General features: G+C 42.1%; 1 protein-coding gene across 2 annotated transcripts in view; it reads right to left on the reverse strand.

Annotated features, from left to right (window-relative positions):
- The window catches only part of LOC115082035 (EF-hand calcium-binding domain-containing protein 6-like), a 193115-nt gene that overhangs the window by 140735 nt on the left and 25999 nt on the right, over positions 1 to 26381 (reverse strand). For both annotated transcript variants that reach the window (XR_003854082.1, XM_029586330.1), the window contains exons 4-7: positions 24025 to 24125; positions 22455 to 22532; positions 5892 to 6068; positions 793 to 930 (exon numbers count right to left, since the gene is read on the reverse strand). Coding sequence is in view for 1 of the 2 variants with exons in the window: in XM_029586330.1 (XP_029442190.1) it covers positions 793 to 930; positions 5892 to 6068; positions 22455 to 22532; positions 24025 to 24125 (494 nt within the window). In the remaining variant the exon portion in view is untranslated. The remainder of the gene's footprint in view (positions 1 to 792; positions 931 to 5891; positions 6069 to 22454; positions 22533 to 24024; positions 24126 to 26381) is intronic.

Consider the following 26381-nt stretch of genomic DNA (forward strand, 5'->3'; position numbering starts at 1 on the left):
TCTTGTGCTCCCTGCTTGTCCCTAAGCTCACTTCTATGGTGCTCCATCTTCTTCCTCCTCTCAATTTCTTTCTCTCTACCTGTCTTCCCTCCCATCTCCTGTTTGCAGCTCCAGAGCTCTTAGATCAGCCAAGACATGAATGCTGGGGCTGCAGTGAAAAGAGATCTGACCTGAGTAAGCCTTGCCACTTTTACAGTTCATCGGGATGCATGTGAATAGAGAGGGGTTGCAGAGCAAGATTCCCATTAAAGTTGGAGGTTTCCTTCACTGACACGTGGTGCCTGGTAAATGATCTGAATATGCTCCATCCATTTTCTTTACTCTGAACTGAATCGTACTCTACAGTTTATTGTTTATACTTAACATAATCGCACCAAAACATGTTGTATCCTATTCTTTCCTGAGGGCTTTTCTTGCCAGGGAATATTATTTTTACTTCCCCTACATACACTCCATTCAGCCACTATTGATGCCTTCACCCAACAATTTACCACCGTTGATGTTTCTGAATCTATACAATAGAATATTTACTCTCTCTGGAGGCAGGGTAGGGTGAGGCCGGTAAAATGTGTGCAGGGATTTCATTTTACTGTGCACACTGTGTACCTGCCCTGGGTATTTTTGTACCCACTGCCCCTGCACTGTTAGGGGCATGTAAGGATTTCAGTGTGATGAATAACAGCATTTCTCTTTCTAAGGCTTTTTTTTATAACTATTAGATTTTTCTTTCATTGGAAAGGAGATGTATTCCAAAGTGTGGTCATCAAGATGCAAACAGGAATAAAACCTTACCTTTTCCAAAGCTTTTCAAATTCCTCATCCTCCAGAGAAAATCCCAGCTGGTTCAACATATTCCTAAACTCAGGCATCAGAATCCTTGTAGCTCCTCCAGGGTTCTTCTGTGGAATAAGATCAGCAAGATCCAGGAACCTACATTTCAGGGAGGACAAGTACAAGCTTACTGTCAATCCATGTCCACCTTTCTTTTTGGTTGGTGGTAGGGGCGGGGGAGGGTAAGGCAGTTTTCTCCTGCTTCTTTGAGCTTCCCGGTGAATTGGAACTGGCTCATGCTAAGGTTACAGTACCACAACTGCTAAGCCCTCATTCACAACACCTTAGGTGTTTTTCTCTATTTGTAACCCTCTGCTCTCTACCTTCTAGCCCAGTCATGGATCCCTTCAGTACACGTGAACCACAAGTCTGATTACTAGAAGTCAGTTGGGTGATGCCTGGGACTTCCTCCACCTGGGGGCTGTAGGTGCTGCCTATGCAGCAGTTTTAACCTCAGTCGACACATAGAGAAAAAGAAGGACTTAGGAATCAAATTCAAGCCTCCTGTAGGGTAACATGCAGCTCTGCTACTGAGCTATGATTTCTTTCCTTTATTGACTTTAAAAAAAAGTTTCTTCAGTATGCTAATTATAGTTGTTTCTTTTCCATAAAGGTATATCTGTCTACACACATAAAGGTATATCTGTCTACACACATAAAGGTATATCTGTCTACACACATAAAGGTATATCTGTCTACACACGGCGCAAGGACCACATCACACCTATCCTAAAAATCTTACATTGGCTTCCTATTCAACATAGAATACTGTTCAAAGCTCTCACTATCATCCACAAATCGGTCTACCAACAATCCTCTCTCCAACTCACCTTCCCTCTGGAACTACTTACATCTTCAAGACCAATAAGAACTGCCTACAAAAGTAAGCTCAAGGCCCCTCCCAACAAATCATCAGTTCACAACTCCATCCACAAGCGAGCTTTTTCAACAGCAGGTCCCCTACATTGGAATTCGCTTCCTCAAGACTTACGCCAGGAACAATGCCATTTAACCTTCAGAAAAAAACTTAAAACCTGGCTGTTCACACAAGCCTATCGTTGAAGGATTCCATATTAACCAACTCTCTCTCACCCTCCAACCCACCCTTCTCCCTCCCCGCACTCCCAAACTTTTTTCACTTTTTCCCTTTTCCACTCGCAACCTCAACCCACCCTTTTCCCTCACCCCCGCCACTCCTCCCATCTGACATAACATGTATATTCCAGCTGTATATATTCCATATATATATATTTCCATGTATATTTCCGCTGATTATAATCCATGTTTTCTGTATTATTAATTTATTGTTTTATGTTAATTTATAGTTTGTAATTTTGTTAACTTATTGTTCAATTACTTAATTCTGTCCTATCTTCCGACATCCATGTTTTTACTCTCCCTGTTTTAATGTAACTTCTCTTTTCCACTTATACGTTAATTGATTTTTCCCCTTGTTCTAATGTAAACCGGTACGATAAGACCTGGTCTTGAGTGTCGGTATAGTAAAAGAAGTTAAATAAATAAATAAATAAATAAATACACTATACATGCATACATATATATATATATATATATGTATGCATGTATAGTGCATACATATATATATATATATATATATATGCACTGATATATATATATGTATATATATATATATATATATATACTGTATATATATATATACTGTATATATATATACACTGATATATATATATGTATAGATATATATATATATATATGTATGCATATATATATATATATACAAGCTTTCCCATAGAACTAATGAGCAAGAAAAAAGGCATTTCATATCCTCCATATCTTCCCCAGCTTATATCTCTCTGAAGAAATTAACACGAAACTGTACTTAAGCATATGCAACACTATATTTTATCCTGTTACCAGATTCTATCAAGTTCAATGTTATTTACTTACTTATGTACTTATTAACCTGCCTTTTAGTTATTAACTGGTTAACCATATTATATACCTTTTCTCAAATTAACTATTTTATGTTTATTTATGTTTATTTATGTTTTCTCAAATTAACTATGTAAACCGCTAAATGTTCAATGTAAACCGCTAAATGAAGCGATAGTTACGGTTCCTTGTAAACCGGGGTGATATGTATACTATACAGGAACCCCGGTATATAAATTCTTTAAATAAATATATATATATATATATATATATATATATATGGGAAGCATTTTGTACTGCCATATAGAAGACCTGAGTCAATTCTGGGCCAGGCCTCTGCTTCCTGGTTCAATCAGCTCCTGGAAGGAATCTCAGTCATTCCACAACAGTGACATCTGGTAGCCAGACCTACGGTCTACAATTGTGTATTCCAGGGGGAGTCCTGGTGCTTGCCCCCTGGTTGAATATTGTTGCTGTACTTCCTGGATCGAGTGAGTTAGGAGGGGCATAAATGATAGATGAAAAAAGCCGAGGTAATTGTGAATGAAGGCTCATTGGGCTGTAGTGTATAGCCCAACCGAGACTGCTTAGTAACCATAGGCCTGCAAAATCCTAAATGGAAACACCTTCATCATTTGGCAGCTACAGTGATGCGGCAGGAGGCATCTCATGTCAGGCTGGCCAGGATTGTCTCGAAAAGTAAAGGGATGCAAAGAGGCTCAGGGATTTGGGGGGTGGGGATCCCAGTATTGCTTTGGGGTACCCACAATTCTTTCAGGAGGACCTGCACTGCTTCAGGGTGTCTGAGGGGCAGGTGTGCTACCTTTGGAGAGGTTCTATAATGTATGGAGGGAGGTCCATGAGGTTAGGGGGGAGGGGGCACTTGATCAGAGGGTTGGAGAAGGAAATCCCCCCAAGCAATCTTGCCCTTTCATCTAGTTTGCATGGGGTATTCTGTGAATCAATGCATGCTTGCTAAATTTTTCAATTAGCTTGCAAATAAATAGCATGTGACCATGCTTACATCAAATTTTTGTGGGCATAAGCTAAAATTTAGTGCTCAGCCTGTTAAATTATTTTTTTTTATCATTTATGGTACATTTGTAGCTCGTGCACACACAAAAAAAAAATATTTAACTCATGTTTTAGAATACATAGGCCCATATGTGTTTCTTTGTATAGGGATTCAAAGATGAAAGAAAAGGTAGAGAACGTCACTAAAATAATGGGTTGTAGCATAAAATGTTACACAGTAGTGTGAGTTAAATGACAGAAATTTATTGTGCTTGGAGGCTTCACAGCAGATGATGGCAGAAAAGAAATGGCCCATCCAGTCTGTCCAGTCATTCTTGTCCACACTACCAGTAACTTCTCCATAGCTAAAGCTTATCAAATTCTGCAAGGTATCACAACTTCCAAAGAACCTAAATGGAAAAAGAAATAGGCTTTCCTCTCCCAACCCCAGCATTCAAAATGGTAAATTAGAATGTGATAAGCTTTAGCTATGGAGAACTTACTATATTGTAAGAAAAAACAAAGAAAGTTCCAACTGATACAAGCAGGGCCGGTGCAAGGGGATTGGGCGACCTAGGCACCTTCAGCCTTGCACCGACCCCCGTTGTGCCGTACCCAGCCCCGCCCCCCCCGGTCGCAGCCCCGACTCCTGGGGCAGGGACCATATGCTGCCACTCCCCTACCCTCCCAATCTCACCCTCCACCCCAAAAAAACCCTCACAAAACACCTGGTCCAGCGGGGAGCCCGGGAGCGATCTGCCGCTCCTGGGTCGTCGGCTGCCACTAATCGAAATGGCGCTGGTGGCCTTCAGCCCCTACCATGTGACAGGGGCTACCGGTGCCATTGGTTGGCCCCTGTTACATGGTAAGGGCTAAAGGCCACCGGCGCCATTTTGGTTAGTGGCAGCCGAGGCCCCGGGAGCATCAGATCGCTCCCGGGCCCTTTGCTGGACCACCAAGGGGGCGTCAAGAGGGTGGCAGGGTGAGGCAGGGGCTGGGCAGAATTTTGAAGGGGCACTTTTTGCCCTTTCAAAATTCTGCCGCCTGAAGTGGCCGCAAGCAGCGGCGGCGCCCCCTAAATCTCGGCACCCTAGGCACAGGCCTGGTACAAGGTCTGGTTATCTTTAATTGAAATGGGAGACAAGGACAAAGTAGAAATGCCAAACAAATACATTGGAATTGACTGAAGAAAAGACTGAAGAAGAATCACTGATTGGTAGTAGAACAGATGCCACACCATTTGCGGGAGAGAGAGTTTGTGTGGAACTAGAAAAACTGAAAATGCACAAAGCCCTAGAGCTGGTTGGGATACATCCTAGGATATTAAGAGAGGTCAGAACGGTTCTGGTGAGTCTGCTGAAGGACCTGTTCAAAAGATCTCTAGAGACGGGAGTGCTTTTACAAGGCCAACACAATAATTATGTAAAGATACCCTATACGACCTTTTTGCTAGAAAAACTGAATCAGAAGATGGTACGGCACTCTGTCACGCTCATCATTTTATACTGAGTCATTTCTTTCTCCTCACGCATCCACCAGTGCAAAGCAGGATCCAACAGATGGAAGCTCACAGATGAACTTGTTTTGTCTCTTACATGGTGGCAAATAGTTACCATGTAGACCTGGACAATGCACACTCACTCACACACACACACACACACACACACACACACACACACACACACACACATTACATACCATAAAGTAATTCCTCGTTCATTTTGCTCCCTCATTGTAATAACATGATGAGTATATTGCTCAGCTATTTATAGTACTGACAGATAATTCTAGAATTTACTCAGCTCTTGACAAATACACTGTACAGTAGCTCAAAAGGAAAGGGAACAGAAAGTATATTTTAAATAAATAAAATAAAGTTCTCTTTAAATTACATCTCACAGAAATTCTCTGAAATTGTGGGGGAAAAAAAAGAAACATTCTGTATAATTATTACAGGTGAGAAAGCCCTGGTAGGTATCTAGTACAGAGGAGGAAAATCTATCTGTGGAATTCCTGGCTACTCTACATGTTACATGTATCTCACAATACTGTTGGTAGAGTACAACCGCAGCTGACTGGGGCACCCATATCCACACTTTTGAACAGGTAATGATTTATGCCAGTGTTCCTACCTTTGCTTTGCCTTCTCCTTGAGCTGCGCGTGAACCTGTGATGCTGTCATCATGACCCTGTCCGTCTGTCTTCTGTTTATGGGGTCCAGCCAAGCTGGAAGCCCGGCTGGCATGGGATCCCGAATTGCTGCGTATAACTCTTCAAACTTTATTATTGCCTTGTCATTTAGTTTCAGCCTGTCACAGGGAACAGCACAGTAATCTACACTGGGCACACACTGCTTCGTTTTCAGTGTGTTTGTTTACTCTATTCAGAAATGTAAATAAGGCAAAATTTCAGTTAGATGGGCAAACACAAATTGACAATTGATTTTTAAGCTTTTCTTCTTCTCACCATTTCCAGCCATGAGTGAAAATACTACTGTTAGGAGACAATTTAGTGCTGCTGCAATAGAAGCTTCTTAAAGGCATATCATTCATGCAGGAAATATATTGGTTTTTTAAAGTATCGAAAAAAAACCTGTTTTCAGATAGTTCAGTTGGAAGACAATGCAGCCAAGCTTCTCTTTTATTGTGCTGCTTTTATAATGTATTTCTGAGTACAGATAAGTGCTTCAAATTTACGAATGCTTTTCCTATCTGGTCACTCCTGCCTTGGGGAAACAAAACAATCCTAGCGCTGCTGTGCTGACCCTGGTCAGAGCCCCAGGTAGGCGTCACCATTGACCTAACTGGGAGAAAACACCTGGCAGCCATAAAGAAAGGTCCAAGATGCTTCAGCATCAGGCCGCCCATTCTCCTGCTGCCTCCTCTCCCCCTCCCCACCCCCTATTCCATCATAAACAGCAATGAGCGGGGTTAGGGCAGAGGGCAACCGGGCTGGAAGCTCAAGCCCCCGCCAATAAATGGCAGAAATGACATGAAAGTATTCTTTTAGGGGAGTTGTTTTTCTTTTATTCCTTTAAATCTAAACCACTGTACCAAACAGAAATGTAACCATGCATGTACAATGACTCTCTCAGAGCTACGAACACTGCATTTATTTCAGTACAAATCAGTCTCGCGTCTTAAGTTAGATGGGAGCCAATTTCCAATAGCCCGTGTAAAGTGCGTGGGCGCTTTTAACTCGCGTAACTGGTAGCTTACTCAGATGGAAACTGTTCCCTTTGAAAATTAGTGAGCAGAAAATCAGTGCACCACAAGTGCTCGCGTACCTGGCACCTGCTCTCTCTGTAGGTAGCTGAAGGGAACTCAAAATAGCATGCGTTTTACGCTCTTTATTTTACACTGCCCCCTGCTCTGGCTAAAATTTCTCACGTCACTGAGGAGCCCTGCACATACCTTTAACTGGCCAGAGCGAGGGCAGCTTCCAGACAGGCCAATTCACCCGGATAAATGGCTGCGAAAACTTTTCTGTCAAGGTGCGCCCCATAGCCTCTCTGGCTCTGTTATGTCAAGGTTTACATCCTACTTAGAAAATCACTCCCAGCAAATGCACCTTAATTCAGCGACTCCCTCCTGGTTTCCTCCTCACACTGGTGTCCCTCAAGGTTCTGCTCTTTCTGCCACATTATTTTACATTTATCTTACCCCAATCTGCCAGTTGCTTTCTACTTTAGGAATTTCCTATCACATATACTCTGACGACACTCAATACACCCATTAACATTTCTTTTACCACCTGCCACCTTGGCATTTTCCTTGATTCTAAACTTGACATGAAAGCTCACATCAAATCCGTAGTCAAATCTTCATTTTATAAATTACGTCTCCTCAGACATGTTAAGCTGCTGTTTGGGCCTGTAGCCTTTCGAACAGTACTGCAGTCTTTAATCCTTTCTGGTCTTGATTACTGCAACTCTCTATACCTTGTTTTACATTTATCCTCAACCATACCTCTTCAGCTGTCACAGAATGCGGCAGCACGCCTTTTTACTAACACAAAATTACACGATCATACCTTCCCTGTCTTGTTGAATTTACACTGGTTGCCAGTGTTCTGGAGGATCCAATACAAAATCATAACTATTCTACACAATCTCATTCACAATAACAATAGCCCGTGGCTATCTGCAATTCTTCATTTTTACACTCACTCACGCACCCTCCAATCACAAAACCAGCTTCTTCTTCAAGTTCCTTCTCCTAAAGCCATGAGACAAGAGAACGGGCCTTTTCATCGCTGGCCCCATTATATGGAATTCCATACCTAATTCCATTAGAAATTTGAATGATAAATAAGAATTTAAGAAAGCTATAAAACACCACTTATTTAAACAAGCTTTCAAAAATCTTTTATGATTTTAGCTTTGGTCGATTATGTAGTTTGTGGATATGGTTTATTATGTTATGTATGTCTGTAGTTCCTGTTTGATGCTGTTTATGTCTATTCACTTTATGACATTTTATTTTAATTATTTTAATTCTGTTTATTTTACAATTGGATGATGTATTTTAAATAACATTTATTATGCTCGTTTTTGCTGTAAACTGCCCCAAACCTTGGAGGGCATGGTCCATAAATATTTTTAAATAAATAAATGGCATTCAAAGCCAGCAAAGTACAGTTTCGCCTGGATGCTAGGACACATCTAGAAAACAGTGTGAGGCAAGAGTCTGAAGGCTGAGGGTTCTGGACATCTCAACTGTGCTGTAAAAACCAGATATGTTTATTATCCCCTGTCATGTATTTAATGCTATTAAAGTAGGGATAATGCTTATTTATTTAAATAATGTATAATCTGTCTTTCTCGCTTTCAAAGATTTTGTGATGTCTCTTGGGGCTTCCGTCTAGCCATTACAGAAAGGATGTGCCTTTAGTAGTACTCTCATCAGACAAAGATATCGTAACATTCATCCATGGGTATCGATAGCCATAACTTTCATCCAAGGTCATAGAATTGTCTATATATTAATGGGGCATCGCACGACCCTCTTACTTTTATAAGAATGCTTTCATTCATGCTCTTGATATGTAGGAATTACATAGCAAAGCTGAGAAAATCAAAATATATCTTTCATACGGGCCGATGCAGTATGGTGCGCTCGGCCGAGCGCACCTTTAGCCCCGGTTTGGCCGTGCGTTTTCGACACGCTATTTTTACCCCTTATACAGTAAGGGGTAATAGTGCATCAAAAACGCGTGGCCAACCACCCCCCCCCCCCCCCAAAAACTAATAGCGCCCGCAACATGCAAATGCATGTTGATGAGCCTACTAGTTATTCCCCCGCGATACAGAAAGTAAAATGTGCAGCGAAGCCTCTCTGTGTAGGTTACCCTAGTGCTTCTCTTGCCACTAGGGATCCTTTGGTGTTTATCCCATGCATTTTGAATACTTCTTTGAAATTTAGCAATTGCAAATTGTGTGCATTAAAACAGCAGCTATTTGTATGAACAGAAGCGGGAGGGGGACAAAATAGTACAGTTGCATTTGAAAATTGAATGGCCATGTGCTGTGCCCCAGCCCCAACCTGAATATGCCTACAGGAGCACCCCTATTTAATGCGGCTGAAACCACTTATGCTACATGGTCTGTCTCCTGTGTATTTTTAGTCATGTCTCAGGAGAGTCAGGTCAGGTCAGTCTTCCTGGGTAACTCGATTTTGAAAAATTGCTTTCCTCTAACCAAACGGTATACAAAACAGAACTAGCTAACATGAAGTTAAAAATGGTAACACCAGAATATTCTGAAAGTCACATCAAATCTCTGACTTGAGCAAGTCTGGCTACAAAGAAAAATGAAACTTTTGCTCAAATAATCAAACATCTGTCAAAAAGAGACAATGAACTAAAACTAGAACAGATTGAAGAAGCCACTCTGTCTCAAAATAGGTTACTCATGAATATATAGTAAGGGGGTTTCAGCAAGTCGTTAAATACCGTCTGGCTGTCAAAAGCAGCAGATGCTAGATCTCTCTATCATTAACCCCACAGTCAATTGTTGTTATTATTTCTCAAAGCAGGTGAAAAACAATGCAAAATCTTAAATCTTCCTTCCAGATATATCTACAAACCAATCACAATGTGAAAATACAGTCTAAACAGATTAAAATTCTCAAAGTCCCGACATCAGCCAGTGTTTCATACTGCAACTGCATCAGGGGAATATATATATATATATAGCAACTTATCTGAAATGACATGGTCGGCGATAGTTAAGAAACCTCTCTGATTTTCAGAAAAAACATAGTCTCTTGGGTATGTATTATAGTGTTGACAGTTAGGGGAAATCAGGAACATAATGATGACATATCCATTGATGGCCTCTCATCAAGAGTAACCAGTTAGTTGGAATCAACAATCCAGATATCTGGAACTTGGTAGCAACACACCATTCATCATGGCCTCCCTTCCAAAGAACTGCAAACGGAAAAGAGAGAATCAATAGAAAGACACATAAAAAACTCAGCACATTTTAAACATAAATCCAAATCTACATTCAATCCAGCTAGCATAACTGTGTTGAACTGATAAATCCACAATTGTTCTCTCTGTTGTAATTTCGTAGGGAAATCACCACCATGACAATCAGGAAATAAAACTTCTATAACACAAAATCGCAGTTCATAGGAAGAGTGTCGATGTTCCAAGCAGTGGGCAACCAGGGAAGCAATTAAACATTGGTTATTAATGCAACTTTTGTTTTCAGTCATTCTGATGCCTACATTGTATTGCGATGCCGCCTGTGGCTGGAGCCACGAGCCGCCTCTTACCTTCGCGGCCCAGAGGCCGCAGAAGCCAGGACCTTTCCCGCAGCCTGGAGCCGCCCCCTGACCACCCACAATGCTCCTTGGCATGGCAGGCCATGCCGCCATGCTCTGTTGCGGCAGGAGCCGTTTCCAGCCTTCCTCGTGCGGCATCTGCAGCCCCTGGAGCTCCCAGCACGGTGTGGGGATGCTGACGACGACGCCTCCAACATCGGGCCTAGTCGAGACTTGCTCCGGCTCCTCCTCAGCTACAGCAGCAGCATGGCCGCTGTCCAAGGTCCTGCACAACTCCTCCTAGGGGTAGACCCACGGCTTCTCCTCTGATTTAAAGGGCCCACGGCTGTTCCGCTCCGGGCCCCACCCTGGACTCCTCCCTGGGCATCTTCCTTCTTCCAGCCCTACAAAAGGGCTCAGTTGCCACTTCAGCTTTGCCTTGGCAAGGAGCTAGCCTCCTTGGAGCAGTCCTCCCTTGGACTCCATGTTCTGCTCCATTGGACTTCCATCTTCAGTTCCAAGTTCCTGTGACGTCCTCCTTCTGCCTTGTCTTCACATCCTTCGTTTCCTAATGTCTCCATGGCTGTGCAAGTCTCCTGAGGCTCCTGGCTTTTAACCTTCCTTCACTGAGTCCCGCCTCAGTGTTCTGGCTCACAGTTCCGTCTCTGGGTACCTGGCTCTGAGTCCCGTCTCCGAGCTCTCCCCTGAACTGTGTCCAGGTCCTCGGAGCTCCTTGCTCTTGCCTTCGTCTCTTCAGTGTTCAAGTCCTCGTCTTCAGTTCCAAGTGCTTTCGTCTCCTCAGTGTCCAAGTTCTTGTCTTCAATTCCAAGTGCCAAGTCTTCTCTTCAGATCTCCTTTCCCAGACGAGGTTCATCTCACCGCAGGGGCACACACTCTCCATCCCATGCTGGGGAGCACCCCCTAGCGCTCCCTTCCACCACAGCTCAACACATTGTGGATGGTCTTCCCTATATAAGCTTTCTGACATGGGCACACAGTCATATAAACCACACCTGTTAGTGTCATATAGCAACTTAACAGAATGCTCTGACAATGCTATTCACACAGTCTGTCTGTATTGATATGCAGCATACCAAACATGACCCACACAATTTGTGGCCCTCTTCATTGACAACTACTGCAACCCAGACACTAAAGTCCGATCGAGCCTGTCTATCCCTGGGTATAAGTGATCCTAGGTAGATCTTTAAATTCCACGTATAACTGTAATATGTGCCTATGTTTCACAATGGCCCTGCAGACCATGCTGATACTCTGATGGAGTATGTTGCACACATAAGATTCCTTGAGAGCTCAGAATCTTAAAAAAGCCTTGTTTATACATTGAAAATGAAGATTTTCTTGCCCAATGGAATGAAATACTAAACAAGTGCAGCCTTGACCTGATGATCTTGATCATTAAGACAGCTCATCAGTCAGTTAACACTTTGAGACTGAGATCACTGAGATCTCATCTAGTCTACAAACTGCTATTGCATCAGAGACATTTTCTTCACAATTTCAGTCTCTACAAGAGAAAATTGAGAAGTTTAAACAAGAATTAAAGAGTTCTAAATGGTCTAAGTTCCAATAAGATGAAGGAGATTATTTCAAATGGCCGATTTACCCCTGGATAGTGACATGCAACAGACATAGTTGGGATTGAGTCATTTTTGATACACCAAGTGATGACTCATCGGGAGAAGACAAACCATGCCATAAAGAGAACTACTCAAGATTTCAACCTTCCGGGGTTTTTTATCCAATTTTTCCCAAACAAACAAAATATGGAGACATTGTGGGATGAACGCACAATTCAACACCATGAATCCTCCAAGACTGGTACCTCCCAGAGTCACCAAATCCCAGACAAGACAGGAAGCATGGTCTTGAAACTTTCTTCAACGATACTAACTCCACCTCAAAGGTCAGTATTAGCTAAGGGACCATCCTTCATACAACCCCTGTAGGAAGAAACCAAGACTTTATTATTGTATAAGCAGCACAATGGATACTGAATTCACAAAATGAATACATGACCTATATTTCTGAGCTGAAAGATACAGAGATGATGAACTTCTGACAGGCAGCAATATGTGAATGAATTATCTAATCTTGCTAGCATACTGTTTAAGAAGAGAAGAACATAAGTAATTACCATACTGGGTCAGACCAAGGGTCCATCAAGCCTAGCATCCTGTTTCCAACAGTGGCAAATCCAGGCTACAAGTACCTGGCAAGTACCCAAACACTAAATAGATCCCATGCTACTGATGCCAGTAATAGCAGTGACTATTCCCTAAGTCAGCTTGATTAATAGCAGTTAATGGAATTCTCCTCTAAGAACTTATCCAAACCTTTTTTAAACTCAGCTACACTAACTGCACTAACCACATCCTCTGGCAATAAATTCCAGAGCTTAATTGTGCATTGAGTGAAAAAGAATTTTCTCAAATTAGTTTTAAACTTTATGGAGTGCCCCCTAGTCCTTCTATTATCCAAAAGAGTAAATAACCGATCCACATTTACCCGTTCTAGACCTCTCATGATTTTAAAGACCTCTATCATATTCCCCCCTCAGCCGTCTCTTCCCCAATCTGAACAGCGCTAATCTCTTTAGCCTTTCCTCATAGGGGAGATATGCCACTCCCTTTATCATTTTGGTCGCCCTTCTCTGTACCTTCTATACTGCAACTATATCTTTTTTGAGATGTGGCGACCAGAATTGTACGCAGTAACAAGGTGCGGTCTCACCATGGAGAGATACAGTGGCATTATGACATTTTCCATTTTATTCACCATTCCCTTCCTAATAATTACTAACATTGTTTGCTTTTTTTGACCGAGCCGATGATTTCAATGTATTATCCACTATGATGCCTAAATCTTTTTCCTGGGTGGTAGTTCCTAATATGGAACCTAACATCGTGTAACTACAGCATGGGTTATTTTTCTCTATATGCATCACCTTGTACTTGTCCACATTAAATTTCAATCTGCTTGTGATTTAACTATTCTGAATAATTTAGTATCATCTGCAAATTTGATTACCTGTTATGAGTTGTGGACCCTTGGGCCGGCCAGCGGATGATGAAGGATAGATAGAAGATCTCCGCAGATGATGTAGTGGCCGGGAGGCGGAAGGTGCCGGGATACCAGACAGGAACATCACCCCTGGAAGCCCGAGGTCCCCCTGGGAGGAGCCCATGAGGACCCGAACCGCTGGGACTTAGGCGAGGTATCCCAGAGACGAAGTCCAAGAAGAAATCCAGAAGTCACAGCGGTGGACGAGAGCAGAGCAGAGGGACGGTCCGAGAGTCAGGGATGGAGGCAGACAGGAAAATCCAGAAGACGTACCAAATCAGAAACCAGGAAGACAGGCCGAAGGATCAGGAACCATGGCTGGAGCAGGAACAGAAGCTGGATCAGGAACAAGGCTGGAGCAGGAACGGAAGCTGGAACTGCAACTAGAAACTCTCAAGAGTGAACCTCGTTGCAAGGCAAAGTTCTGAAGCAGGGACTGGGTTTAAATATCCTGCCGGCATCTGACGTCACTCCGGGGGCTGGCCGAGGTTTCCCGCCTCTGTCCCTTTAAATCCGGGCTCTGTGCGCATGCCTAGTGGGCGGGGCCATGGCAGAGAGCTCGGTGGCGTCTCCCTCGTGAAGACGCTGCTGCAGAGAAAGGCCTGTACAGGCCTGGAGAAGTGTCGGGGAGAGCGGCTGCTTACTGGGGCGGACAGAGAAGGTAAGAGCCCAATCACGGGAGCCGCAACCGGGACCGCAACAACCTCACTTGTTGTATTCCTTTCTAGATCATTTATAAATATTTTGAAAAGCACTGGTCCAAGTACAGATCCCTGAGGCACTCCACTATTTACCCTTTTCCACTGAGAAAATTGACCATTTAATCCTACTCTCTGTTTCCTGTCTTTTAATCAGTTTGGAGGCCTTCAGCAGAGCTGAACTTTGTCTGGAGTTTGAACCCTCCAATCCATAAAGGAGACCTTATCAAGCTCAGTTCAGCTGTTTGGCCAGCTCTCTGTCACGCTGTTCACAGATGACCCTCCTTGTGTGGTTCAAGATGGGAGGTCAAGCAGTTCAAAGTGAAGAAAACCCAATCAGACCGCTATTGATGCCCCAGCTTTAATATGCATGAGGTACTGAATATGCATATCCTGTTTCTTGAAAACAGCTTGGGAGAGGGTATCAGGGCTTGGCTATGAAGATCAATTAACACCACTAAGAAGATAACAGAGTCAGCGCTCAGTGCCCCTCCTGCCACTTTGCTGATGGATGAGTTATTTAAAGGGACTGCAGTGGTAAAATCCCCATGGCCCCTACTGATGACATCACCTTATTGCCCTGTATAATGGCACCTCTCTCGATTCTCTTTACCTTAGCAATAGGTCCAGCTATGTTGTAGTGTGTGTTGCTTTCAGCCCTTGTCTGCCCAGCTTGAACTGTATATAATTTTTTAATTTTAATTTTAATTAATTATAAGAGAAGTCCTCTGCCCTGCTGCTTCATAGGGAGAGTCAAATCTGTCTTTTCCCCTCTAGGGATTAGCCAAAACTTCTCCAATTCCCTGCTGGATGCAGAGATACCAGTAAGTGTTTCCAGTGACAGAGTCAGCCTTCGTGGTCTCAGCACAGAGACAAGAAAACCTGCAGAGTGGTGAGGCTGCGGTAATCTCCTGAATCAGGTCCTGGGCTAGATAGCTAAGCTTCTTAGTACCATTCCAAGCAAGTCCAGGCTATTATGAGATGTATGTTTTCGAGTTTATCCCTAATCTGATAAACTTTAATTACTTTAAGTAGATTGTGTCGTAAGGATCATAGTATGTGTGTCTTGTCTAACAGTGCTAAGTTGTTCGTATTATTTCTAGTGGTAAATCTAAATAGCTTACAATAAACATTCTTATTTTAAACAAATGGGAACGTGTGAAACCATGGGCTGTCCAGATCTTATGTAAAGGTAATAAGCGATAAGCTTCTGTAGTATTGTCTGTCCAAGTCAAAGGGGAAAGTACACAAGCTGCAGCATATGCTTATAAATCCTTACACTCCTTTGTTTAATGTCCTTAAAGTTGAGATCAGTTTATATAGCTTTTTAAGTACTCTGAAAATAAAATGTTTTATTGCTCAACATTAGCGACGGGTCTGTGATGCATAACCCATCAACCTGAATTCTTCTGGATCTGGATGATCCTCTGATTAACACTATCCATTCATTAGTGCTTTGTGACACAGACTAACAGCAGTTGAACAACATAGGATGTTTTGTAACCTTACTAAGGATGAATTTCAGGCATTACAAAGTTTACAACTTTCTCCCCACCTGATCATCAAACCAGCTGATAAAGGTGGGAAGATAGTAGTGATGAATCGGGACTTTTATGAAACCGAGGTCAATCGACAGTTAGTTGACAGGACCGTTAGATATTGATCCTACTCTGACACTCACCATTAAAATTAGAACTGCAGTCGATTCAGCAATGTCTGCTGGTTTTCTGACCAGCAAAGAAGCCAGTTTTCTTAAGAAAAAATATCCAAAAGTTCTAACTTTTTACATTCTACCTAATATCAATAAGAGTACTGCCCATCCCCCTGGGCATCCGATCGTATCCAGCTGAGGTTCATTTTGGAAACTTTATCATGATTTGTAGATGCTCCTTTTGTGCCATCTCTTCCATCATATGTAAAGGATTCTCAGGACATGATAGTACAGTTAGAATCCCTGCATTTGGATACATCTGAAACTTATTTGGCCATGCTGGATATGAAAGCTTTATACACTAATATCCTCTAGCATGAAGTGATGGAGGTTGCTGAATTTTACTTTGAATCCCATCCATGACACATTGGATAATCACCAGATTTTTTATTTTTTTTTGGAAATTGTGTTGACAAAACTTTTTTTGTCTTTGATGGACACTTCTAGCAACAGATTCAGGGGACTGCTATGGGGGCCACAATAGCCCCTGATCTCGCTAACCTATATATGGTGACAAACCAATGTATATATCAACACCACCTAAACAATGATCTAATAATTATATAATCATCTAAAGAACAGGTCTTACTGTTCTATCACTGTGATTTGAAACTATTTTTTAAACCATACTTATTACCTTGATATTTTATGCATTTCTCGATTATTCTCAATGCCTACACAATTAGTGGAAATATGTTTTTCTTCAATTTTTTATCCCATTTAAAAACCAAAAATATTTTTTTGGAGTAGGTAGAAGGTTTCATACATATGTGTAGGCGTCCCTGCACTGTTTATGCAATATAATCATTAACCTCCTACCACCTCCATGAGAAATTTTATACTTTATGTTTTGAGAAAATTTTGTTAATTTAAAGTCCCAAAACCTTTGTGACATCCAAGATATTATTGGCTAGATATTACCTTCGTTGGTTCTTAAATATCAAGAACCAACGTTGTTTGTTAAATATTAATATTAATATTAAATATCAAGCCAATAATATCTTGGATGTAACGAAGGTTTTGGGAAGTGTCGGCGATGTCCCGCTCTACAATAAAATTTCTCACGGAGATGGTAGGAGGTTAATGATTATATTTCATAAACAGTGCAGAGACGCCTACACATATGTAAGAAACCTTCTACATACTCCAAAAGAATTTTTTTGGTTTTTAGATGGGATAAAAATTGAAGAAAAAAATATTTCCACTAATTGTGTAGGCATTGAGAATAAATGAGAAATGCATAAAATATCAAGGTAATAAGTATGGTTTAAAAAATAGTTTAAAATCACAGTGATAGAACAGTAAGACCTGTTCTTTAGATGATTATATAACCTATATATGGGCCATTTTGAGGCCAGTTGACACATATCCCAACCTTTTGAACAACAGTTATTGATTTGGAAGCAATATATAGATGATGTGGAAAGGCTCTGGGACAGATTTTAACATCTGTGTTCAATGGTTAAATTGTTTGGATCTTAATTTGAAGTTTTCAGTGCATTTACAGTCACAGCTTATCATGTTTTTGGATCTGATGATTATCAAGACTGATACTGGGATTCATACTACACTGTATAGAAAATCTACAGATTGTAATTTGATTATGATATTTATAGTCATTCTGTGACCAATCATAATGGTTTACAAAAATATGATAAAGTAAATAAAATCAATACAATCATAAGAATACATTAAAATGAATCACAAAATTACATTAAATAAGAAGTAACAAAATAAGAAAACAATAGTACCTTTCTAAAAATAAAAGATAAAAAATGGAAACAAGAAACAAGATGGAAAGAAAGAGATAAAGAGTTCAATCCATCATAATTCAATATCCATCTTAATCCTTAATATTAACCTGAGTCCGATATGTAACTTAACTCAAATTAAATCAGCACCTTCATATGTAATACCTTACTTCACTTTGATAATGCTCATTCAAGGCATCTGAAACTTAGTCTCCCTACAACTAGTTCTTGAGGTTATGCCGGATTTGCACAACTCAAGAAGAATTTGGTTCTCAAGTTCCAATTATAACACAATAATTTCTAGATTGGGGCTACCCAATATGAATGGTCGGAAGTGTTTTTCTCAATGCAAAATATTGCCTTTCTGAAAGGTTGTTCCTGTCATGATCTATGCAACAGGATCAGATATTAACCTGTGTTCTTCCTTTTTCAGCTCACGTAAACATGGTCAAGCAGGGCTATTGTGAAACATTAACACATGTTACATTTATACTAGGAGTTTCAAGATCTACCTAGGATCAATTATATCTGGTGCACTAACTTTCAGGATAGACTGGTTCAATTGGATTTTAGTGTCTGTGTTCCAGAAGATATCAACATAGGGGGTCATAAAACATGTGGATCATGTTCAGAATGCTGCATATCTGTTGCATTTTGCTCAAAGGCTGCTCCCACAAGCCATCACTCTTTCCTCCACAGACAGGCCAGGCACTCGTTCCCCCAGTAGAGCGGGACATCACCGACACTTCCCCCGGCAGGATGCCACTGACTTCTGCTCCTGCTGCTTCCCTTTCTCGAGGTCAAGTTTTTTAAAGGGACTGTGGCAGAAAAGTCTCCATGACCCCTATTGATGACATCACCTAATTACCCTATATAAGGGCAACTCTCCCTCAGCAACAGGTCCAGTTACATTGTAGTGCATGTTGCTGCCAGCCTTCATCTGCCCAGCCTGTTCCAGCCTTTGCCTGCCCTGCCTGCCTCGGTCCTATTTGTCCCTCATCCTCACCCTCGGACGGATACCTGACTTTGACCCTTGCTTGGACTTTCAACTTGCCTGAATGCTGCCTGTCTTGACCCCTGCCTGGACTCTCAACTTTCCTGAACATTGCTGCCCCTTGGACCATGGCCTTAGTCTACAGCAGAGACCTTCGGCTAAGTCCTGCTTGCCCAACATCCAAAGGCTCAACCCAAGAGGAATGTGGGCTATTAAAGGTGCAGCTCCTAACCAGTCTCTGCTTCACCTGGGTCCGCCTGCTGGTGGTGAGAATTTGCAGGTAGAGCTAATCTCACCCAAGCTCAAGGGTCCACAGACACAACAATATCATTACAGACAGACACTGTGCGAATTGCATCTTCACAGCACCCAGTTAAGCTGTACTATGACACTAACTGTAAGACCACTGGCGTGGTTTATATTAGAGATGTGAATCGTGTGATCGATCGTCTTAACGATCGATTTCGGCTGGGAGGGGGAGAGAATCGGATCGTCGCCGTTTGGGTTTTTTAAATATCGTGAAAATCATGAAAATCGTGTAAATTGAAAACCGGCACACTAAAACATCCCTAAAACCCACCCTGACCCTTTAAAATAAATCCCCCACCCTCCCGAACCCCCCCCCCAAATGCCTTAAATTACCTGGGGTCCAGTGGGGGGGAGGGCGGGAAAACCGGCACACTAAAACAACCCTAAAACCCACCCCGACCCTTTAAAATAAATCCCCCACCCTCCCGAACCCCCCCGAACCCCCCCAAAATGCCTTAAATTACCTGGGGTCAGAGGAAGGGTCCCAGTGTGATCTTTTACTCTCGGACCTCCGGTGCTTGTAGAAATGGCGCCGGCGCTACCTTTGCCTTGTCATATGACAGGTCAAAGGTAGCGCCGGCGCCATTTTGTTTTTTGTCCCCCGAGGTCAGGAGCGTAGGAGATCGCTCCCGGACCCCCGCTGGACCCCCAGGAACTTTTGGCCAGCTTGGGGGGCCTCCTGACCCCCACAAGACTTGCCAAAAGTCCAGCGGGGGTCCGGGAACGACTTCCTGCATGCGAATCGTTTTTCCGTACGGAAAATGGCGCCGGCCATACGGCGTATGGCCAGCGCCATTTTCCGTACGGAAAAATGATTCGCGGCAGGAGATCGCTCCCGGGCCCCCGCTGGACCCCCAGGGACTTTTGGCCAGCTTGGGGGGGCCTCCTGATCCCCACAAGACTTGCCAAAAGTCCAGCGGGGGTCCGGAACGACCTCCTGCAGTCGAATCGTGTTGTCTACGGCCGGCGCCATTTTGCGCCGCCATTTTGCGCAAAATGGCGGCGCAAAATGGCGCCGGCCGTAGACAACACGCGGCAGGAGACAACACGCCTCGATCTCCTGCCGCGATCTCCTGCCGCGAATCATTTTTCCGTACGGAAAAACCAAAGGTAGCGCCGGCGCCATTTCTACAAGCACCGGAGGTCCGAGAGTAAAAGATCACACCAGGACCCTTCCTCTGGACCCCAGGTAATTTAAGGCATTTTGGGGGGGTTCGGGAGGGTGGGGGATTTATTTTAAAGGGTCGGGGTGGGTTTTAGGGTTGTTTTAGTGTGCCGGTTTTCCCGCCCTCCCCCTTCCCCCTCCCCCTTCCCCCGATTTACGATTTTTTGACGATAAATCGGGGGAATTGTTATTGTATCGCGGCTCTAACGATTTTTGACGATTTAAAATATATCGGACGATATTTTAAATCGTCAAAAAACGATTCACATCCCTAGTTTATATGTTTGTATGCTCATGTCAGAAAGTTTATATGGGGAAGACCATCCACAATGAAGACACCAGGATGTCTAAACACAAAGTTGCATTAATAACCAATGTTTAACTGCTCCCTTGATTGCCTACTGATTGAACATTGATATTCTTTCTATGAACTGCGATTTTGTGTCATAGATATTTTATTCCCTGATTGTCATGGTGGTGATTTCCCTATGAAATTACTACAAAGAGAACAATTATGGATTTATCAGCTCGACACAGTTATGCCACTTGGGCTTAATGTGGCTTTGAATTTATTCTGTTATGTATAAAAGGCATTGAGTTAATGTTTATTTCTATTTATTCTTTCTGTTTCATTTGCAGTTCTTTGGAAGGGAGGCCATGACAAATAGTGTGATGCTATAACATCAATGGATATGTCATCATCATGTTCCTGATTTCCCCTAACCATCATCACTATAATACATACCCGAGACACCATGTATTTTCTGACAATCAGAGAGATTTGTTACCCATCACCGACCATGCCACTTCAGATAAGTTGCTATATACATATTCCCCTGATGCAGTTGCAGTACTAATCACTGGCTGGTGTTAGGAATTTGAGATTTTTTATCTGTTGGGACTATATTTTCATATTGGGGCTGGTTTGTTGATATATTTGGAAGGAAGATTTAAGATTTTGCATGACCTTTTCACCTGCATTGAGAAATAATATCAAAAATTGACTGTGGGGTTAATGATAGAGAGATCTGGTGTCTGCTGCCTTTGTCAGTCAGATGGTATTTACTGGTTTGCTGAAACCTCTTTACTATATTTTCATAAGTAACCTTTTTTGGGACAGAGTGGCTTCCTTAACCTGCTCTAGTTTTAGTTCCTTGTCTCATTTTGACAGATATTTGAATAAGTTTGGGACATTTTTTGCCTCTGTGAAGTTTGGCCAATAGCTAAGGTACTGGTGTGGGAAAAAGAAACTGCTGGGTTCATATCCCAACTTGTCCATTCTCTCTGGTGGCCTTGGGCATGTCACTTTACTTCCTTGGGCCTCAGTTCACATAGTAGGCAAATATAATGCTGACCATGATGTTGTTACTTCTCTCCTCTTCCTGTCAGGGAGGAAAGCTGTATTATGTAAATGGGCTTCCACCCTGCAAGCCACTAAACATTTACAGGCCAATTTTAAAAGGCCTGTGCGCATAAAATTTAGGTGTTATGCATGTAACCAGGCCCTGTGCGCACTACGCACATTTTCTGAAGGGCCCGGCCACAAGTGTAACCTCCAATATGTGCTGAAGTGCCGGGCCCTCGGAAAGGGGCGAGCTGGAGGGGCATGATATGGGTGGGAAGGGGGTGAGGCGGGCCGGGACAGCACCATTAGACCCTGGGAAGCATGCACCGGAATCCGGCTGGCTTGTGGAAAATACTTCTGCTCCAGAGGAGTAGTAAGTAGAAAAATAAAAAAATTGGGGATAGGTAGGGGTGGTTTAGGGGTCAGGGAGGAGAGGGAAAGAGGGAGGAAGGATAGGGTTAGGGTTAGGGAACTGGAAAAAACAGAAATTGCATCGCTGAGCATAAATTAAAAGATACCCTCCCCCCCCCCCCCCTCCCGTGCGTGGAAGAGGCCACCTGCCCGCACATTCACACTGGATATTAAAATCCGGCATACATGTGCATGCTGGAATCCTATTTTATAACATGCATGCGCTGACATGCACATGTTATAAAATAGCTGTGTCCATGTATGCACCCCAGGAACCATGCACACATGGACACGCGCACGTTTAAAAAAAAATCTACCCTTTATTTCTTAAGCAGAGTAATTGCATAGCACAGTGGGATTCCATTTAGAAAACACGTGCCTAATGAAACTAAATTGATATTAATCGATTCATGCTCCCAAAACCACTTTCTCTAGTATTGTTCTGATGACATACCTCAAGAGAAGTTGATAATACTGCTTGGAACTAATGAACCTTCCCAGAAATTTGGTCAGCAACATCAGGAGCACGTCTCTGTAAAAGTACACAACAAATGGTCCTATACTTACATAGTACAGCATTTATATGGTACCCTAACGAAATGCAATAAAGATGTGAATCCCTTCCCCAAAGAGCTTCGAATCTAACTTGATCAAGTTTGTTGAAAAGCTTTATCTTACTGGATAGGATTGCTGAAGTAAAGGTTACAACTACAACACTGGCTTCAACCATGAAAGAACCAGCAGAGAGAAGTAGGCAGTGATTCACTACAGATGTGAGCAGGCTATGGGATAGCAGAATCCTGGTGGAATGTGTGGAGTGCTATAAACATCTGCCAAATGCCCTGCTGAAAGTTTGCTTGAATGTGCTAAATGTAGAGATTCCAGGAAAAAGTCCCACAGTGTTTATTGTACAAATTTTTGTTTGCACATTCTTTTTTTTCTCTGGGAAATTATTTCCTCTTCTTTTTCAACTTATCTTAAAAGAAGCCACTAATGAATCAGATCTGATGCGGCCAGCGTTTTGCCAATTAGCTGCTTCAGGGCATGATTCAAATGTCTGTAGGCATTTGGTCATCTCCTAAATAGACTGTTGAATCAATCCCCGAAGCAGCCGATAGGTGAAACACTGACCATGTCGGATCTGATTCATTAGTGGCTTCTTTCAAAGTAAATTAATTTTGCTTATGAAAATTTAATTGGGAAAACAAGAGCACTCTAAATCGGCTTTTTAGAAAACATAGGTTTTTCTGACTGATGATATGAACTAAATCTTGGTGCACGAGCAGTGCTCTGATGGTTTTTGAAGTCTTTTCCTCCTAACTTTTTATTAAAATGATTTTGTGAAAATAAAAATTAAAAAAAAAAAAAACCGATTTGGGAGGGTTGGATCCCATTGTGGAATTTTAGTTATAGTTTTTGGTTAACACTTGTCTTCACTACCTCCTGTTGAATTTGGACTCAGAATAGTCCAAACTAGCTCTGCTTCCTACAACTTTCTTACCATATTTCTGGGCATCATTTTTTAAATTCCAAGTAGTTTTTTTAGCTAGATGAGCCCTTCCCCTTCCCACAAACAGTATGAAAAGCAATTAAACATATTAATACTTTTTCACCCCTTATTTATAGATATTAAAATTATTTGACACATTGAGAAGAGATGTAGAAAGATTAAGAAAACCAGTTAGCCAATTCTCAGGGAAAAAATGAACTTTCTTCATAGAAAGCATGAGCAAGTGAAATAAAGATTTCACTTCAAAACGCCATGAGATCCATCAGGTGCACCACAGTACTATCCCAGTGCAACAACCCCTCACTAAATTATTTCAGTCCAGTTGAACTTCAAGCTAGCTACAGAATATTCAAAGTAGGCTCTAAAGCTGTACTTCCCATGGAAGAAAACAGCAAAAAGGTAAAATGTTTGTAGGCAGAGTCACGTTAGAGTTTATAGAGTTCTAGGTTAGGTGGTCATGAAAACATTGTTGCAGTCATTGTGTCTCAGTTCCTCTGCTAGAGTAGGTACGTACCTGTTAACCTGACCTTTGCCCTCAGGATCATTGTTTTTGAACATCTGCCTTAGAGTAAAATATCCTCCTGTTCTCATCTTTTCACGAAACACATGTTCCAACTAAAAGAAGAATTTGTAGGAAGTCAGCTAATAAAGGTGAATATCACAATGCCTTCTTGGATGAATATCTATTAACATTCACTATTAGACAAAAATGGAAGAAGATGAATGGTATAGAAAAATAACGATTTGGAAAGGAACTTACAAGGATGCAACGGGGGGGGGCGGGTGGAATTCATACAGGACCATAACTCTTGGCACTAAGAATTCTTTCTCAGTGGTCAGTGGAGTATTTTGAAACTGCTGTTATGGGTAAAAAGGTATTTATGGAAACAGAGGAAAAGCTGGCAGATAAGGACTATAAGGGCCATCGCCATATGTCTGCTCACTTGCTCAGGTTTTTCCTTCGCATCTTCACAACGATGGATCCTCCATGCTTATCCCATGCTTCCTCGAATTCTGTTCCTGTTTATATCTCCACCACCTTCAGTGGCAGCTAGTTTTCTGCATCCCTCACCATTTCCATGAAACAACATCTTCTTATATTAGTCCTGAATCTACCCCTGTGGAATTCTCATACCGGGATCTCCTATTCTAGAACATTCTTTCATCTGAAAAATGTTTGCTTCTTGTGCCTTGGGGATGTCAATTTTCAGAAGCCATTTATCCGGTAAAGTTACATGCATGGATCAACAATACAGATACTTATAGCTAGTAAGCAGATCTTGGGATGTTTGTAAGTCAGGGGAGGAAAATAACACAGGTAGATTACATTTTCAAATTGACATGTGTCCTCTTCAAGGGAAAAATTACCTGCATAAAAAAAGAAGGCATATATCTCTGTGGGTACCTTTTCCTGGGCCAGTTTTCAAAGGAAGAATATGCTCGTACTTTCCCTTTAAGAACTGGTAGAAAGCTCAAAGGTAAAAGTACCTGTGGGCTATGCAGTATTGCAGCCACTTTTGAAAATTTCCCCTGATATATACATACAGTACCTTTGAGATATTTGGATGTGTCTATCATATTCTCCCCTGGCTGTCCTCCAGAGCATACATATTTGGATCTTTCAGTTTCCTCTCATAAGGTTTTTGATGCAGATGCTGCACCATTAATCATCCTTCCTTCCTCGGAGTGAACGCCATTTACCACTATCCTCTGTTGTCTATTTCTTAATAAGTTTCCAATCCAGATCATCACATTTTGGTGCCCAGTTCCAGGCTGCTTGATTTATTTATGAGCCTTCTCTGAAGGACAATATCAAAATACAAGTATTGCAAATCCAGTGCATGCCCCTGATCTAATTCTCTGTCACCCAACCAAAGAAATTGATCCTATTTATTTGACATGATTTCCCTTTGGCCAAAACCATGCTGCCTTGGACCCCCTCATCCAACTGGAACTGAATTAGTTGGAGGACCAGTGAAAAGGGATTGCTGGGAACAAGGAAGTACTTGCCCAGCGCTTGAAGGAGTAACCTAGTGGTTAGAGCATGGGCTATGAACCAGGGAAGCCAGTGTTCAAATCCCACTGCTGCTCTTTGTGACTTTGAGCAAGTCACTGTACCATATGTTGCCTCAGGTACAAGCTTAGATGGTAAGCCCACTGGGGATATAGGAATACCTACATAGAAATGACAGCAGAAAAGGACCAGCAGTCTGGCCAGCAAGCTTATGGTAGTTTATCAGTTGCCCAGACCGTCAAAGTCAGGGCCCTTGTTGGTTTCTGATTCAGTCCAATTCCTCGTTACCTCCTGCCACTGAAACAGAGATCAATGTTGGAGTTGCATCATTGGTCAAGGGTAGTAGTGGCAAGTTACCCCTATGCTTGTTTTCCCTGACTGCAAAATTCAATGTCCTTGTTGTTTGCTGTCTGAATCAAATTCCCCTTTTCCTCCTGCCGTTGAATTAGAGAGCACTAATGGAGTAGCATCAACAGTATGAAGGCTTATTGGTTAAGGATAGTAACTGCCACATCAGCAAGTTACCCTCAAGCACTCATTTCTTCATTTCTGCCCTCTAGCCTTTAGGGATCCACAGTGTTTATCCCATGCCCCTTTGAATTCTTTCACTGTTTTTGTCTTCACCACCTCCTCCTTAACTGAATATAATCTGCTTTGAAGTGCTGAAAAGCAGAATATAAAATTAAATAAATGTCCACCAATGGACTTAATTGAGCTTAGGTTCAAGACTGGAATTATCAGTTCTCTGATGTCAAGGTCAAACTTGATTTATTTGTATCTGTAACTAGGCACAGTCTGAAGTAAATGCCTAGGTTGGCTTATTCTGCAGGAACCTGTGACTTGCTACGTGGCTTCTA

This window comes from Rhinatrema bivittatum, chromosome 1 (assembly GCF_901001135.1).
Source record: "Rhinatrema bivittatum chromosome 1, aRhiBiv1.1, whole genome shotgun sequence".
NCBI classification, from domain to species: domain Eukaryota; kingdom Metazoa; phylum Chordata; class Amphibia; order Gymnophiona; family Rhinatrematidae; genus Rhinatrema; species Rhinatrema bivittatum.